General features: G+C 58.6%; 3 protein-coding genes across 8 annotated transcripts in view; 1 reads left to right on the top strand and 2 right to left on the bottom strand.

Moving 5' to 3' along the window:
* The window catches only part of FRMD8 (FERM domain containing 8), a 37,776-nt gene extending 36,902 nt beyond the window's left edge, over window positions 1-874 (bottom strand). For 2 of the 4 annotated variants that reach the window (XM_045485921.1, XM_045485923.1), the window contains exon 1: window positions 854-874. The gene's annotated coding sequence lies outside the window, so the exon portion shown is untranslated. The remainder of the gene's footprint in view (window positions 1-853) is intronic. The other 2 variants (XM_045485920.1, XM_045485922.1) reach the window with 2 other exon arrangements.
* Window positions 809-7,584, top strand: SLC25A45 (solute carrier family 25 member 45). 3 transcript variants are annotated; one of them, XM_045485929.1, is made up of 6 exons: window positions 809-933; window positions 1,963-2,006; window positions 2,193-2,264; window positions 2,562-2,747; window positions 5,539-5,800; window positions 5,962-7,584. In XM_045485929.1, exons 1-6 carry the CDS (start codon window positions 897-899, stop codon window positions 6,228-6,230), a joined length of 870 nt encoding a protein of 289 aa, XP_045341885.1. In that variant the 5' UTR covers window positions 809-896; the 3' UTR covers window positions 6,231-7,584. The 3 variants fall into 3 exon arrangements, with proteins under 3 accessions (XP_045341885.1, XP_045341886.1, XP_045341884.1); XM_045485930.1 differs by lacking the exon at window positions 809-933 and adding an exon at window positions 1,036-1,125; XM_045485928.1 differs by lacking the exon at window positions 809-933 and adding an exon at window positions 1,132-1,854.
* A 6,597-nt stretch (window positions 7,585-14,181) lies between these two features.
* TIGD3 (tigger transposable element derived 3) lies at window positions 14,182-17,110 on the bottom strand. Its single transcript, XM_045485915.1, has 2 exons — window positions 16,925-17,110; window positions 14,182-15,975 (listed from the first exon to the last, which is right to left on the bottom strand). Exon 2 carries the CDS (start codon window positions 15,957-15,959, stop codon window positions 14,544-14,546), a length of 1,416 nt encoding a protein of 471 aa, XP_045341871.1. The 5' UTR covers window positions 15,960-15,975; window positions 16,925-17,110; the 3' UTR covers window positions 14,182-14,543.
* Between the last annotated feature and the right edge of the window lie 674 nt (window positions 17,111-17,784).

Here is a 17,784-nt window from a genome sequence, read left to right as displayed (position 1 = left end):
TTTCTCAAAAGGTGCAACACAATTTTTAAATGATGTGAAATACCATTTTCAAAACAACACGGAGGAGTGTATTTAACCGCACTCAGCTCGTAAAGAGCCGATGGGCGCGTAGAATAATGGTGCGCGCTGTAGCATGTTGAACGTATTGGCAACAGAGAAGCTTGGTCGAAGGAAGCCGAGAGCAAGAGAGAGGGATTCAGTTCCCTGCCTTGTCACTTTGGGTTATTGTCCAAAGAGAAATGGGCAGTCATAACCCTTGAACTGAGGCACACACCAGCCTTTACGAGCTTGAAATCCCCAGCTTTCCCCCTGGAAAGGAGGGATGGAGAAGAGAAGGCCAAGCGAGGGAAGCTGTTTCTGATTCACACGAGGGAGCTGGGGAGCCATAGACAACCCTGGGAGCAGGCAGGGCTTCAGGCCCAAGAGTTACTCCTCTCCTCCCACGCCGTCTGTCTGCCCCCTGGCGGCCATGCTCCATCTCTGCAGGCCTGGCTGCCTGTCCGGAGTGGGCGACAGCCTGGCGCGAGGTGCTGTGGGGATAGAGGGGGTTGGGGCCCGCTGGGCCGGGTAAGCAGGGCCTTGCCCTCAACAGGCTCGTTAAAGCCGGAGGCAGCCCTGGAGGCCGGGGCCCGGCTGCCCTGCCTGGTCACCGTGGGAGGCTGCGAGGCCACCTGGGCCATCACCCCTGCCCTGAGATTTCACACGGTGCGCCCTCCTCCCGAGTTGGCTCCCTCCCTTCTCCTGGTGCCGAGGTCTGGGCACCGGGCCACTGCTCACCCTACGGGCAGAGTTAAACATTAGTGGCAGGTTATCAGGCAGATCAGGGGGAGGGAGACCAGGAACCTGCACTCACCAGTGTCTCTGCTGGAGCCACCAGTTTCCGCCCCTGCCGGACAATGCCCGTGGAGGAGTTTGTGGCCGGCTGGATCTCTGGTGAGACACTTTTCTCCCTTCTGTCACATCCCCTCCACCCCAGGGGTGGGTCACTTCCTGGTGATTTGGGAGGAGCTGAGACCAAAGTCCTGGTGGCCCAGAAGCACCCAGAGCCAGCTATCCCAGAGCCTCCTGGCAGTTGCCTGAGGGGAGCGGAGAGGAAGCTGAGCTGCCCTCGCCTCCAGAGCCAAGGCGAGCGCTCCCCCAGACTCACCTGCGCCTGCAGACCCGCACCAGGAACCCCGCTTCCCTAGGCCCACCCTGGGGGGCTCAGAAAGGAAGCTCACCTTTGACCCCAGCAGCTGTCCTGCATTCCCCTTTGGGCCTCTGCCCTACCCAGCCGTGGGCTGCAGGCCCTGTCACTGAGGCCTGCTGTGCTGGGGACCCAGCCCAGCTTCTGGGTGACACTTCTCTCAGAAGAAAAGAGAGGGACGTTTCGAACCTGCCTCCTGAGAAGGTTCTGTCTCCAGAACCTGCACCTGCTACACAGGGGAGATGGCCTGGGGGCCGGGACCCTCCTCCCCTGGTGTCAGCACGACTGTTCTAAGGGCTCCCAGCTCCGTACTGCTGGCTGAGGGGGTGGAGGGGGGGAGAGCAGGGCCCCGTCTGGATCGAGGCCACATACTCCACGGCAGTAGTGAGTGGAAGGCAAGAGGGAAGGAGTCAGGCCGGCAGCGAGGCAGGAGCACTGGAGAATCCATCCCACCGCTCCACGGTTAACTAGGCAAGACAGGCAGTGTTAGACGCTATGAGGACGTGGTGTCTGTGGTTGGCTCCTCCCTTCGGCCTGTGTCCTCCAGGTGGGGCCAGGGCTCTCTCTGATTGTCCCCATGTCCCCACGTCCCCATGCCTGCCTCACCCAGCACTTGGTGTGGAGGAGGTTGCAAAGGGGACAGCTGGAGTTTCTTTGGAGTCTGGCAGGTAGGGCCCTGCCCCATTTTCTCCCCCCTGAATTCCCCTTCCCGCTAGGCACCTGCTTCCTCAGCATGGCGCAAGGGGCCTCACTCATACCATCTTCGTATCCCACAGGAGCTCTGGGTTTGGTCCTGGGACACCCTTTTGACACTGTAAAGGTGAGTCGAGGGGACGCACTCAAGGAATAAAGGCTATGACCTGAACCAACAGTCAGGATGCCTTGAGAGGGGGATCTTTCCTATCAGTCCTGCCCTGCTGGCATCCTGCTGGGCAGAGGGAGGAGCTGGGCTAGAGCCATCTCTGCTCATCCCTGCTGGGCTGCCTGCTCTGTCCTCCTCATCCAGGTACGGCTACAGACCCAGACCACATACCGGGGCATCATCGATTGTATGGTGAAGACTTACCGCCATGAGTCGGTGGGTGTCTTGCTTCTTTGGGGCTTTGGCATAGGAGGCCTCCGGGTGGCCAGCACCAGCTTTCTTGCCCCCTGGCAGGGCTCTGTCCCTGGAAGAGAGATGACCTAAGTCTGGGGCTACCCGGGGCTGGGTGGTAGCTTGGTGCCCCGAGGATGGACCTGGGGCTGCCTCGGCCTCCCTTCGGCAGGTTTCAGGAGTGGTTTCTAGCCAGAGGAGACCCTGCGAGAGATGGGAGGGGAGAAGAGGAGGCCTCCCTGGTCCCCCAGCCACTTTAGCATTTGCCACATCTTTCTACAGCTCCTGGGCTTTTTCAAGGGAATGAGCTTCCCCATTGCGAGCATAGCCATGGTCAACTCCGTCCTGTTCGGGGTCTACAGCAACACCCTGCTGGCGCTCACGGCAACCTCTCACCAGGAACGGTGGGCCCAGCCACCCAGCTACATACACGTCTTCATAGCTGGCTGCACCGGAGGGTTCGTGCAGGTGAGAGGGAGGTGTGGGGTGTGTCCACACGGGTACGGTCATGCACACGCGCACAGGTGTGTGCACGCACACACATCCACACACGCGCACATGTGGGCACAGCGAAGGTCCGTTTGCTGCTTCCCCTCCCAGCCCTCTCTGCAGACCCTGGGTCTCCCCAACGGGTACATGAGGAGCTGTGGGGGAATGCCAGCTCCTGGCTTCTGCCCCATGAACGGCCTGGCAGAGCTGGCTGTGGCCGTCTGGGCTGCAGGCTTGGAGGGGAGGGTCATGGAGAACACTGAGGGGGGTGGGTGCCGGGCAGAAGGCAGAGAGAGCTGGGGGTGGGGTCTGGGGAGATGGTGCTGAGGGGGCCGCATGGAGAACAGTCGATGCCCCACTCTGAGGCTGACGGGGCTTGCCCACTCCGGAGGGCTCTGCCAGCCTCAGGGCTCTGGGAAGACTTCTCCCCCAGGTGACCTCTTGCCCTGGAGAACTGACAGCGCTCCCAGAGCTCCGAGCCCAGCCCTTCCAGTCCTGGCGTGGTCCTGGCACTGCCCCAGCTCATGCCCTGCTCAGCCCCTTTGCCTGCAGCATGTGGCGGGCCGGGATCTGTGAGCCTCGCGGGGCCCCAGTCCACAGAGCTCGCTGCGAGAGGCCCAGGGCATTAATCATTAAATAGCTCTCATCATTCGGTTTTGGTCTTTGTTCTCAGCACTTAAGTATCCAGCTTTTGATTGATGGGGTGGAGGAAGACGAGGCTTCCAGGCACCAGGGGGAATCCCAGCTGATTGGGGGGCGTGAGCACAGAGGCGGAGGGACTCTTGCCTGGCTCCCCTCCACACCCCAGCCGGGCGCCTTCCGCCACCCCCTGTTTGATATTGCCCTGACGCTCCCAACATACTTCATGGGGCAGAGAGCAAGGACAAAGGACAGAACCAGGCGGCTCGCTCAAGTGAATTAATGATTCATGAGACCCCCAAAGGTCCTGGCTTTTCTCCTGCCCCTTCTTGTGCAGGACACATGCCTGCATATTTCCCAAGCCCTGAGACTTGCACCTCACAAAAACAAGGAAGAGAACTGAGACCCCAGGCTAGTAGCCGGCCCAGAAAGGCCCAGCTCCTAAGTCACCCTCCCCTCCTGCTCTTTAGAAAGCAAAACAGGGGCGCCTGGGTGGCTCAGTCGGTTAAGCGTCCGACTTCAGCTCAGGTCACGATCTTGCGGTTTGTGAGTTCGAGCCCCGCGTCCGGCTCTGTGCTGGCAGCTTGGAGCCTGGAGCCTGCTCTGGATTCTGTCTCCCTCTCTCTCTGCTCCTCCCCTGCTCATGCTCTGTCTCTCAATAATAAATAAATGTTAAAAATTAAAAAAAAAAAAAAGCAGAACAGATAGCAGAACGGGGTGTTATAGGGTCACTGATGGGGACCTGGTCCAAGGACCGACTGGAACTCAGTTTCCCGTCAAGCCCATAGATTCGGTTTAACAGGATCTTGGAGCAGAAATTGTGTTTCAGTGTGGAGATGGGGAAGAAGAGGCAGGAAGTGACTCTGGTTAGCACAGGGCAGGGAATGACAACCTCTGATGTGCATAAAAGTTGCCTTTGGCTCAGAAAAGGCTGACCCTGTCAAACACTGTGGCAGTGTCTGCCGTCCCCACTGACCCTGTGGGCACAGGTTGGGGAGTGAGGACCCTAACCTGCCCCTGCTGGCCACCCTACCTTGGGCTCAGCCATTTCCTCACCCTCAGGAGCCCTGGACTCGGGCACATCCCCTGGAGGAGTCCTGAGTTTGGCTCCGCCCACAGACTCTGAAGGATGATATCAGGGTCACGCCTCAGGGGGAGGGACCCCAGCCTGCTGCCCTTCCTACAGGGGAAGAAGTAAGCAAAGTTGGCCTGTCGCCCTCTGACCATCGCCGCCAGGGCCGACTTCCGGCTGCCTCTGCCATCAGCCGTCTCCAGGGCTGAGGACCTGAGCTCATGTACCTTCCACGAAAGAAACAATAACCACAGAAGCCCCTCATGACGTGCTAACCTCAGCCTCACCTCAATTCTCATCTGAACTCTAACAGCTGACCTTGACCTAGTGCATCCGCGTTGATTCGCACATTGGCCCCTGCCCCCACCTTCCCCCCACATCCACCCGGAACCCCCCTCAGTCCTAATACTACCCCAAATGTTCGTCCCTTCTGCCTCAGCCGGGTGATAAGATCCCAGGACCCGCAGATCCCACCATCACCCACCTTCCTTGGGACACAAGTGGTTGGTGGTTTTCAGGAGGCAGGAAAGGCTGGCCCAGCACTTGACCCCGTCAGGGGCCTCTGAGAGGTGTCCTGCAGGAGGTAGGGGAGGGAGAACCTATGAAGTGGAGTCTCCAACAGGACTGAGGTGACCTCCTGAACCCTGGGGCGGGGGGTCGGCGATCAGCCCTTTGCTGTCTCACGGGCACAGACTAAATCCTTTCTTCAGACCCAATCACTGCAGGTGGGTCTCACCCTGGCTTTGGGGAGGCTAGAAACCTATCTTCAGTCTTGGGGAAACAATCCAGGTTTGTCTCTGAGCACCAAGCACCAGGCAAGTTCAATGCTGTTGTCCAGGGAGAGGGGCAGTGCTGCTCGCTGTCAGGGGTCTGATGCTAAGGAAGCCGTCTGGCCCATGCCGAGCCCTGTGTGCAGAGGCTGCGAGCCGGGACCGGGGCGGGGGCAGATGCGGCCCTCTCTGCTCCCGACCTTCCTCTTGTTAGGATCAGCCCATTGTTCTCTGCCTGTCGTTCTCGCCCAGAGCCCCACCCAGGGTCTTCCTGCTTCCTTACGTACAGGTCTACTGCTTGGCCCCTTTTGACCTCATCAAAGTCCGGCTACAAAACCAGACGGAGCCAAGGGCGCGGCCTCCGGGCAGCCCCCCGCCCCGGTACCGGGGGCCTGTGCACTGTGCGCTCTCCATCTTCCAGGAGGAGGGGCCCCGGGGGCTGTTCCGGGGAGCCTGGGCCCTGACGCTGAGGGACACCCCCACACTGGGGATCTATTTTGTCACGTATGAGTGGCTCTGCCGCCAGTCGACGCGGGACGGCCAGGACCCCAGTAAGTGAACTGACGTGGGGGGCGGGGGGGGGGGGGACGGACGGGGGAGCGGGGGAGGGGAGCTGGCCCTTGCCCGGAGGATGGGGAGGGACGCTGGGGATGGGGGGGAGGGTGCCTTGCTCCTCGGGGTCTGACACCCTTCTGGGCTTCCTCTACCCCAGGCCCAGGCACGGTGCTGGTGGCAGGGGGCTTCGCAGGCATCGCCTCCTGGGCCGTAGCCACGCCCTTGGATGTGATCAAGTCCCGGCTGCAGATGGCGGGGCTGAAGCGCAGGGCGTACCGGGGGGTGCTGGACTGCATGGTAAGCAGCGCCCGGCAGGAAGGTCTGGGGGTCTTCTTCCGGGGGCTGACGATCAACAGCGCCCGCGCCTTTCCTGTCAACGCCGTCACCTTCCTCAGCTACGAATACCTCCTCCGCTCGTGGGGGTGAGTCCAGGCAGGTAATACCGGCCGCTCCCCAGCGAGACCACCGCCCACCTGCCCAGCTTGGAGGCCTAGGTGAAAGCACCGGCTTGCGATCCGATTCGAGAGGCCCAGTCCTTCCCAAGGGTGAGCAGCAGTGGGCCCGGGCCCTGGGCTCCGGAACACAGGCTGACTTCAGCCCCCCAGCAGCGCTCGCCTTGAGTCTGTGAAGTCCACTCCCCAGCCCGTGGTGCTGGTGACCTTCGGGCCCCCAGCCTGGGGCTTCACCCCTTAAAGAGCTCTTAGAGGCTGCGCCCCTGGGCGCTAACCAGCCACCCCCTGGATTCCAGCACCTCGTCCTCACGGGCCCTCCTCACCTCCTTTCAAACTGCTCCCCGCGTGACCCCCCTGGAGAGCAGCCTTCTGTCCCCTGCTGGTCCAGGGTCCTTCAGTGGCTTCCTTTCCGGTCTGGGGAAGAGTCCCCCCCCCCCCCCCCCCCCCCCCGGGCCCTCCCTGTCCACTAGCTTTCTTCTCCCTGGGGGCTTCCACAGCCCAGCCCCGCACTTGGAGAAAAAGCTGTGCTGTTATTGGCCTTGGCCTGGAAGGCTTATTCCCTTGTGGCCAGGAGCAAACAGTTCCCAAGGGGTGGCTAAGCCCGCTCCGGGCCCAGGCCAAGCACTGTCTCTTGGAGTCCTTCCTTGCCTCCCCCTTGCCTCTTGACTGGCTGGGGGGTTTTCATACCACTCCCAACCCCCCACCTCCTAGTCCCCACCCCTACCTCGTCCCCTGATCTCGTCCACATCCCCCACAGGCCTGGATCACGGCCCTCCCTCCCCTGTGCTTTGTCGTGGTTGTTGATTTGCTTCTCAGCCTAACCCCGTTACACAGGGAGCTCCTTGAGGTCAGGGGCCAGACTTCTGATCGGTTCCCCAACTCCAACCACCACACCCACTTCCTTGGTGCTGCACCCCCTCTTTTCTACCGGGAGTTTTTGCCTGCCTGGCCCCTCTTGGGGTCATCTCCAGGGGACTGGGGGGCCACCTCCCCCAGGAGTGCTGGCCTGGCCACTCTCACGGACGGTGTTTGTTTTTCTTACCCATCTCAGTTGCTAAGTGGGGATTACAAACTGCCCAAAGAGGGGTTCCTTGATTGGCAATGAAGCCGAGGAGAGTTTGTACCCACTAATGTCCCTATCTGGTCTGAGGTCAGCCTGGGCCCACCTTCTGGTGACCTGAGTGCCTGGGATTCTTACCATTTACTGGGGGCTCCCAATGAAAACCATTACAACAGGGGCACCTGGCTGGCTCTGTCAGTGGAGCGCGTGGCTCTCCATCTTGGAGTTGTGAGTTTGAGCCCCCCGTTGGGTGCAGAGATTGCTTTTAAAAAACAAAATAAAATCTTAAAACAAAACATCATTGGATGCCTGGGGTGGCTCTGTCGGTGAAGCGTCTGACTTTTGATTTCAGCTCCGCTAATGATCTCACTGTTCGTGGGATCAAGCCCCTCGTCGGGGTCCACGTTGACAGGGCGGAGCCTGCTTGGGATCCTCTCGCTCTCCCTCTCCCTCTGCTCCTGCCCTGCTTGTGTGCCCGCTTTCTCTCTCTCAAAATAAATAAACTTTAACCCCCACCCCAAACCATCACAATATTATCACAGTTTACAGCGTTCTAGCTCTTGTCACAGCCTCAGCTCAGAGAGTGTGTGTAACGTGTCCAAGGTCACATGGCCAGCATGTCGCACCGCCTGCCCGGACACATCCAAGCCTCCAACTCCAGAGCCCAGTTACTCTGCCCCCCTGTTCTACCTGGGGCCTGCGACAGCCTCCCACCAAGTTCAAACCCACCCGGGGCTGGCCTGATGGCATCAGCCCCACGTGTGCTCCTCGGAGCTCTCCTTCACTGGATGGTGGCCTGCAAACTGCAGTGGCACCCAAACAGCGCCCGTCTTCTTTCAGTGTCACGGTGTGGCCGCAAGGCATGTGCCCACCGAGCTGGGCTCCATTTCCTAACCTCCCTCGCAACTCAGGGGGGCCCCGTCCCTGGGATTTTGCCAGAGAAATGTGTAATGCCTGCAGATTGCCCATCTCTCTTTTTGCTTAATTTTTTTTTTTTTTTTAATGTTTATTTTTGATAGAGACAGAGCACGAGCAGGGAAGGGGCAGAGAGAGAGAGAGGGAGACACAGAATCCGGTGCAGGCTCCAGGCTCCGAGCTGTCAGCACAGAGCCCGATGCGGGGCTTGACCTCACAGCCTGTGAGATCGTGACCTGGGCCAAAGTCACACGCTTAACTGACTGAGCCACCCAGGCGCTTTGCAAGTTGCCCATCTCTTACCTTCAAGAAGATTCCTCACTGTTGGCCGGAAATGGGGCCCCCAGAAGGCCCTGCTGAGGACGCAGGCGGCACCCTGTCGGCCCAAAACCCCGGGTGCCCACGACCACTTGGGCTGCTGTGCTCTGACACGTCTTTGTTGCAATAGTCTGGCCTCACCCTTGCTGACACAGTAGGTAGGGGTCTGCGGGTTTCCGGGTCGGGCTGACTCCAGTGTGGTCTCTGGAGCAGTGGCATCAGGTTCGAAATGCAGGATCCCGGGCCCCGCCGGGGGTGGATGGAATCGGAATCTCTGAGATGGGGACGTAGGAATCCGTGTGGTGCAAAGCATTCTGGTCCCTTTTATACACATTAAGGTTTAATGGTGTTCAGGTGCTCCTACAGGCAGAAACGTGTGTGCTGTCCTCTCGAGCTAAGGGACTTATGGGTCCAGTAGAAGGGACTTGAACTCCTAGCTCCAGTGGCCTCCCCTCCTGGCCAGGGTCAGGAAGCCTGTGTCCCTGATATGGAAAGACAGGGTCTGGCTCAGCCAGTCACCGCCCTTTCTGTGCGTCAATTGCCTCTGACATCTGGTCGGTCAGTGAGGCCCCAGCGGCTGTCCAGCACCACATTGGTGCCAGATTTGGGGCCAGATGAGACGGTGATGGTACAGCAGTGGTTGGGGGCAGGGGTGGGTGGGGCAGTCGGTACACGTGAGAGAGAAGGCGGCGCTTATAAATGGGCCAGAAGGGAGCAGGAGGTCAGGGTGGCCCTCTGTAGTTTGCCATTTCGCACATTACCTGTCAGCAAGAGAATAAACTTTAAAAATCCGTTCTTGACTGGGTTTTAATTAAATCCTCTTTTGGGGTAGCAGTTACACTCTTAAGCCTGCCTTTGCACCGTCTAGGCATAGGCTTCCGTTTTCCCTATCTGGTTCTTTCCTGAGGTGTCTCTGGAGGCTGGAGCTCTTCTCCTCTCCTCCCTTACAACCAGAGAGAGTGCAGGCCTCCCACGGGGCCATGTACTCCCGGCCCGAGCTGCTGTGGCTGCACATGGCAAGGGCTGCTAGCTGGACTGACAGAACAGAGCTGGAGGGAGGTTAGGGTTAAGCGTGAACACGATTAGTGAGAAAACAACTCATTCCCCTTCCCGAGGCCCAGGGAAAGGACACAACAGTGTTGGAAAGGAGGGTGGAAAGACAAAGAACAGGCAGGAAGTGGCCAAGGATAATTTAAAAAAAGATTTTTTTAAATGTTTATTTATTTTTGAGATAGACACACACACACACACACACACACACACACACGGAGCACAAGTGGGGGAGGGGCAGAAATAGAGGGAGACACAGAATCTGAAGCAGGCTCCACGAGGCTCGAACCCACGAACCGTGAGATCATGACCTGACCTGAAGTCGGACACTTAACCGACTGAGCCCCCAGGCGCCCCAAGACAATTTTTTAAAGTTTATTTGGTGAGAGAGAGAACGCATGCGCGCACACGATCAGGAGAGGGGCAGACACAGAAGGAGAGAGAATCCCAAGCAGGCTCTGTGCTGTCTGTGCACAGCCCAAGGCAGGGCTCGAACTCACAAACCGTGAGATCGTGACCTGAGCCGAAATCGAGTCAGATGCTCAACCGACTGAGCCGCCTAGGGATCCCCCAAGGATATTTCTAAAAGCCAAGTGTTTTTACATCAGCAGGGTCTCATAATAGTCACGTTAAATTCCACAAGGAATTAACGTATCGTTGGGGGTCATCATTACGTTTGAGGACTCGCTGAGGGGAAAGGAATCCTTAAGAACTAGGAAAGAAAATAGCAGATGCACTTGCTTTGAGTCGACAACGGGGATGGTGTCTGAGGCTTGCACATCAGGAGCTTGTAACTTGGGCGAGCGTATACAGCATCTTACTGGTTTCATACTGTCAAATGTCACGTTTATTTTCAGAGCAGTGACCACAGGAGGCTAACTTATGTGGATAGTGACACGAAGACTATAGGCGGAAATGACACACCCAAGGACGATTCTGGCTTAAATCACTTCTTTCAGACTCGTGGGGATTCACTTCGTGAATGTGACTTGTTTCTGGCTTAACCGCTGTCCGGAGCTCCAGGCCCACACTGCCCTCTGTCTCTGGTCACCTATCCTTGAGGATCTCAAAGGCACGTCATGGCTCCCCCCGGTCCCCTCCTGCTGCAGTGCTCTGCGGTACAGGTATGTCCTCGGGCCAGATGTCTCCAGGAAGCTCTCCTTTTCCCCTCCTCCCATATCAAAGGAGTCCCCAGCTCCTGCCAACGCTGCTTCTGAAGTTTTCTAGGACTCACTCCCTCTTTTGCCATCCTCATGCCACAGCCTTGGTCCTGTCCTGAATCTGAACAAATAACTCCGCTTTTTCAAATGCAGTTCTGATCAAGACACCCTACTCCTCTCATCCTCCTGGATGGCCTTCCATCACTCTGAGGAATCAGGGCAAGCTTCTACAAACTTCAAGGCCCTCAGACATTCACCTTCTCTTGGTTCCTTAAACAACCAGATTCCCTCTGACCGCAGGACATTTGCACATGCTGTTCTCACTGCCTATGTGCCTCTCACTCATCTTTCTGTTGTCATCACCACTTCCTTAGGGAAATTTGGTCAGCCCCTCTTTCTAGGTCAAGTTCCTTTGGCTTATGGCAGTAGTTTAGAATCACCTGGCGGGGGGGGCGGTGCTTGTTGAAATACAGATTACTGGGTCCCATGCTGGCGTTTCTGATTCAGTAAGTTTGGGAAGAGTCCAAGAACTTGTGCTTTACTAAGTTCCTACTGATGCTGCTGGTGTGGCCCACAGTTTGAGAAGCACTAGCTTTCATGCAATCCCCACTTCGTCTGTAATCACACTTGTTTGTGTGATTCTTTTATCATAATGTCTCTGCTCTAAGCTATGAGCTCCATGAAGCAAAGACCTTGTCTGTTTTTGTACATCGTCACAACCCTGGCTGGCCCACAGAGGTGCTCAATCGATGGTTTTGAACAAATGAATGAATGAATGAAGGAAGAAAGAAAACTGATCTTCCCAACTCCCCCTCTGGCAGACTGATGCTCTAGACTTTACCTAGATCCCTCCTACTATAAAGCAACTAGACTCCAGATCCATTAGAACAAACAGGATCTTAAAACCCTAACCTTTCAAGAAGTAAGGGAACTTTCCAAGCGCCCCTTCAAAACAAGGAAGTAAGTGTAAACCAGCGTGTTGGAATTGGAGCTGCTAAGGGGCTCGCACTAATGCTTCTCAGCATTTAGGTTAAATAACTGCGTGGAACTGTCAGGGGGAACTGAACCCCAGACTCATAAATTAAGCCAAGATTCTGGAGAGGGATACACCTTTAGTGCAAAGGTAGACCAGAAAATCTCCATCCACCAGTAAAGGGAATTTACAAAGAAACCTACCTCTCCCTCGTGGTGGACAAAAATTAAGAACAAGATCGTCTCCTCTGTGAACCAGAAACCACATGCCTATTCATATTGCTTCAGGTCTGGGACACCTTTCTTTCCTTCCTTTTTTTTATTCTTTTTAAAAAATTTTTTCTTAATGTTTATTTATTTTTGAGAAACAGTATCAGCAGAGGAGGGGCAGAGAGAGAGGGAGACACAGAATCCGAAGCAGGCTCCAGGCTCCGGGCTGCCAGCACAGAGCCTGACGCAAGGCTCGGACTCACAGGCGGCAAGATCATAACCTGAGCTGAAGTCAGAAGCTTAACCAACTGAGCCACCCAGGCGCCCCAGGGACATCGTCCATGGAGAAATTAACTTATCATGGCAGGCGCGCCCTCTGGTGTCTGGCAGGAGTAACTACAAATTTTTCTGAAGAGGCGCTCTCCTAAACGAGATCTTCGGGTTTTCCAGAGATGAAAAATAAAAACAAAACAACAATATATATATATATATATATATATATATATATATATATATATATATATATATAACAACAATTATGTATATATATATGTTGTTGTTTTGCTTGTTTTTATTTATAAAACAATATATTTGTGTGTATATATATATATATATAATATGTATACGAGAAAGAAAATGAGGCCAGTAAGGTGACGGGGATGCCTGGAGAAGAAAGAGCTTCAAGAAGTTAGAAGAAGTATACAACAGAAGTTAGCGTCCCGGGAGCTTTCCTTAACACACTGAGGATTGTGGGGCGCCTGGGTGGCTCAGTCGGTTGAGCGTCTGACTTCGGCTCAGGTCGTGATCTCGCAGTCCGTGGGTTCAAGCCCTGAGCCGGACTCTGTGCTGACAGCTCAGAGTCTGGAGCCTGCTTCGGATTCTGTGTCTCCCTCTCTTCTACCCCTCTCCTGCTCACACTCTGTCTCTCTCTCCTTCAAAAGTAAATAAGCATTAAAAAAAAAAAAGAAAAAAAAAGAAAGGTACTTCATCAAAGTCGACAAAGTGCCGCAGCCACGCCCCCAGTGAGGGGGAGCCTGGGCCAGGCGTGCAGGGGGGCGTGAGCGTGGCTGCCCTGGGCGCCGTGTCCTGGACCGCAACACCCCCCCAGAAAACCGTGCCGCGCTGGCTTGTGATGGTCGATTGCCTTTTCGGCCACAGTAGGATTTGGGCCTGAGCTGGACGCCTCACCAGCCAGGGTCCGTCTGTGTCCACAGCCCATGTCCTTTCCAGGTCAATCCATCCTCTTCAGATCCTACTCCCCGATCTGGCTCAGGCTGCCCACCTCTCACCTGGACCCACGTCTCCACGTCTCAGTTATTCTAAATTTTTAACAAATATTCATTTTTCAGAGAGACAGAGAGAGCACAAGTGGGGGAGGGGCAGAGAGAGAGGGAGACACAGAAGCTGAAGCAGGCCCCGGACTCTGAGCCATCAGCACAGAGCCCGACGTGGGGCTCGAACTCTCGAACTTTGAGATCATGACCTGAGCCGAAGTCGGACGCTTAACCAACTGAGCCACCCAGGCGCCCCATGGATCCCACGAATGACCTGTCCTCACCCTGAGACCCCTTGGGGTGCCCCAACAGCTTGTGTGGTGGGCTGAAGACCCCTCCTGCTCCCCACGCCTCCCCCTGAGCTCTACAGGGACCGCCTGCCTCTGCTCACCACCTGGGGCCCCCTCCTTCCCGGCAGGCCTCCATGCTTGCCTCCCCTTGGCCTGGATTGTCCTTCCCGCTCCCCCAGGCTCCTGGGGGCCACAGCACTTTGCACAAGCCAGTGGGACGGCCTTTAGTCACACCGCACTGTCACTGTCTGTGAGGCCCTGCCCGGCAGGGAGGCCATTTTTGCAAGCTCACCACACAGGAAGCTTGCTGAAGAGATGTTGTGAAATGATCAAAGGAACGGATGGCGATGCCAAGTTCTGGCTCCGTGTGGTTTCCCTAGACTGTCCCTAGCCACCCCTCCCCCCGTTCCTAATGCCACGATCTGAGAGCGAAGTCATCAGAGCAGCAGAATGTCCTGGGACGATACTCGGGATCTGTCTGTCGGCAGGTAAGGGGTCCCCATTCCCGGGGAGTCCTTCCCGCTGGAGTTCTGGAAGACGGGGGTGCTGCTGGTCACGTGCAGCCACAGGGGCCAAGCCCGGACGGTGGCGTCGCGGCCAGCCTCAGCAGTCAATTTTAAAAATCTGAGTTGAAAGTTTTCGCCCCTTTTCCATGAAAACAACACCCCGACCTCTCTTCTGACTAAAAAACTTTATTTCCAGAAGCAGAACTGTTTCCGACACAGAGTTCAAGGGATCGGCCTGTCCGTAAAGCCTCAATTCTTCCTTCCCAGGTCCCGGCCTCCCTGGAGGTTGAGAAACGACACGCTAGCCTCACACCCCGCCCCGCGCGCCCCATCTTCAGAACTCTCTTCTGGAGGCTGGGGCGACCTTCTCTCGGGGCTTCGACTCAGTCTCCACCGCTTGTCTCCCTTCCACACCTTTCCCGAAGCTCCATTTCCGCGGGAAAGAGCCCAGCCTCCAGCCCGCCTTCCTAGCGAGGGCGTTTCCATGGGAAACAGGAGAGGGGGGGGCCTGGCCAGCAGCAAGGGGGGCCCCTCACGAGCCGCAGAGACGCTCCACCTCCTCCTCGCAGGCGTAGAATTTTTCAAAGAGCTCAGGGGAGGTGCCGTTGCACTCCAGCCACCTCCTCAGCGTGCCCAGTGCCCGGAGGGCGTCGGCTTTGGTGGGCAGGGGCCCGAGGCCGTCCTCTCCGGCGCCCGCCTCGTCCTCAGTGCCCGTCTCCTCCTTGCACCCCCCAGACGCGGGCTCCTCACCCTCCAGGTCCACAAAGCGGGAAAACTCCTCGAGGCTCAGCCCGCCGGGGACCGGCGGCATCTCGGAGGCGTGGTCTGGGGACGGGGACATCTTGCAGGGAGCCAGCCCTTCCTGGACGAAGCTGCTCCCGATGAGCTGGGGGGGCACCTTGGCCCAGGCGGCCGCCGCCATGTGCAGCGCGTCCAGCACGGTGATGCCCGCCGCGGCCTCGGCCAGCGAGGCGCCGGCCCTCTTGCTCCGGACGGCAGCCAGCTTGCCCAGCAGGCGGTGCCGGTAGTGGGTCCTGAAGGCCCGGACCACGGAGCCGGGCAGCGAAGGCGTGCTGCCGTCGGCGGCCAGAGGCAGGAGCCGCACGTGGCGGAGCCCGGGCCGGCCGGCCAACCCCTCCGCCACCCGGGCGGCCAGCAGCAGGGTCACCTGTCGGCCTTGCCGCGCCATGTCCCTGTCAAACTGGGCCAGCCACTCTGACCAGGGGACGCCCAGGTCGGGGTGGTAGGAGGCCGGCAGAGCCGCACTGCTGACCCCGAAGAGGCACGTTGGCGCGGCCCGGAGCCCGCTGACCCACACGCGCCGCTTCTCGGTGCCTCTGCTGTTGGCGCACAGCAGCACCTGCACCCGGTCGCGCGCGCCCCCTCTGCCGGGCACTGCCCGGTACAGCAGAGGCACGTCGGCGCAGCCGAAAACGTCCTCGGGGGAGAAGTCTTTGAGAGAAAGAGGAGGCTGGGCCTGGGACGTGGGGCCAGGGGGAGGTGGCTCGGGGGGGAACGGAGGCGCCAGTACGTGCCGGGCCCCGAAGCCCACATTGTTCCGGCGTTTCCAGCGGACCAGCCAGCCAATGCTGGGGACAAAATCCTGGCCCATGATGTCGGCCAGCTCCTTGGCTTTGTGGAGCAGCATGGGCCCCGTCACGTCCCAGGCCTTGGCCCGGGCGATGTGGTACCAGCAGAGCAGGGCCTCGTCGATCCCACTGTACTTGGACTCCCGCTTGCGCTTGCGCTCCCGGTTGGCCGTGCCGCTGCACCAGTCCGCCAGCAGCTTCTCCTTATTCTTGCAGATGCGTGAGATCTGGGGCTGGGAGACCTGGAAGCGCCGGGCCACCTCCGACTGGGACATCTTGGACTCATCCAGCAGCTCCAGCACCTGGATCTTCTCGGCCAGGGACAGGGCGTGCAGCTTCTTCTTGCTGCTCAGCTCCATGGCTTCTCCACGGCACCTGTCGGGGGAGGAAACAGTGAGCGGGGGTGCAGCGGGCTGAGGCCAGGAGGATGGGAGAGGAGCACAGGCAGGAGAAGAGGATGGATGAGGACAGGGAACTAGGCTGGTGTAGGGGAGACCCCGGGGAAGACTGGGCCAGCTGGGAGAGGGGGAGGGGGTACACTGGGTAGGTGTTCAGAGGGCTGGGCTGGAAGGAAGGGGGTGGCTAGGCCGAGGGAACCGTGGGCTGGGCACAGATCAGGAGGGATGGCAGAACAGAACCGGGGAGGGGGTGGCTCACTGGTTAGACGGAGGAGTCTGGGCTAGAGTTTCGGGGAGAAGGATGGATAGAGCCAAGGGGACAGCTGCAGAGACAACAAAGGAGCATGGATGGGGGAGGACATGGGGCTGGGGCTGAGTGGGGCAGGTGTAGGGGACAATCAGGGCTGGGGGGAGGAGTTCCTGGGAGGGGGAGAGGGATGATGGCCTGGGCTGGATGTTGGGAAGAGGGGGGTTCGGGGAGAAGGAGGGGGCAGAGTGGACGAACAGAGTTGAGGTGACAAGTGTACAGACGATAAAGAGGGATGGATGGGAGCAGAAGGAACCAGGCTAATTTGGTGCTGGGTCCTGAGGAGGTAAGACTGCGGGGGGGAGGGGGGGGGCGGGGCGGGCCTGGAGAGGCAGTGCGAGCGCAAGGCCCAGAAGGCAGGTGCACAGGCGACAAACAGCAAGAGGGGTGAGGAGGCCGCAGGCAGCCCGAGGGACGAGGTGTCCCCAGAGGGGAGGGTGGTGGCCTGGGAGGGGGACTAGGGCGCGGACCCGAGCGCCTGGGACCGAGGCAGGCCAGGAGCCGGGCTCCGCCACCTGGCCGACCTCTCTCCACCTCGGCGCGGGGTCCTTCGGCGGGGCGTACCCAGGCGCCCGCCCGCCCGGCCTCCCTGCCTCCCTGTCTCCCGCTCCGCACCCACCTCAGGCGCTCGTCCCGTGGCTCCCGCCCCTGCCCCGGCTAGGCTCGGCTCCCGAGCCCCTGTCCGGGCGCCGACGGGAGAGCGAGGGAGGGACGGGCGCCACGACCCGAAGGGCGGAGTGGGCCGAGGGGCTGCGCGGGTGGCGGGCGGCGGGCGCGCGCACAGCAGGGCCCCGTGCGCGCCGCCCGCGCCGGGCTCTCCCCCGGCTGGGAAGACCGCGGTGCAGCCGCTCAGCTCCCACCCGCCGCAGCTCCGCCCAGGCCCAATCAGATTGGCCCTCAATGACGTTCAGTCCCTCCCCCAGCTAAGTCTCATTGGACGTCGGGGAAGTGGCGGGGCCCTCCTGGGGGCGGGGCTTCCAGCGCGAGGGGCTATGAGGCGGAGCCAAGACCCCGCGGGAGTCCCGGAGGCGCCGCCAGCCTCTGGGGCCTGACGAGCCTTTGGGCAGCGTGGGCACGGGAGAGAAGGTTTGGCGTCTCAAGGCCCTCCTGACCTTGACCTAGGCAGTCTCAGCGTTTCTCATCTACCAAATAGGGCTGACACCCCTCACGGATTGGTTGTGAGAAAAATGGATGAAAGCTTTAAGCCACACAAAAGCTGTTACCATGGACAGCGCTGGTCTCACGTAGATCTGTCCAGCTAGCGGTAACTACTTGCCTGGGGCCAGTTCTGATTTAGGGCGAAAAAGGACTAATTTTTCTTGGTTTTGGTACCTGTTGGCAAGATTCAAGTTTCTTGACTCAAGATCTAATACCAGTCCCTTCCTCGGTAACCTTCAGTCCTGCCTATTGTTAGCAACTGGATATAGACACTTCGACCTGCAGTAGAGGGCTTCCCACCCTCAACCTCAGCCGGCCTTC

This window comes from Leopardus geoffroyi, chromosome D1 (genome assembly GCF_018350155.1).
Source record: "Leopardus geoffroyi isolate Oge1 chromosome D1, O.geoffroyi_Oge1_pat1.0, whole genome shotgun sequence".
In the NCBI taxonomy this organism is placed as follows: Eukaryota; Metazoa; Chordata; class Mammalia; order Carnivora; family Felidae; genus Leopardus; species Leopardus geoffroyi.
The sequence above is the reverse complement of the archived record's forward strand: the minus strand, read 5'-3'. Positions and strand labels throughout refer to the sequence as shown.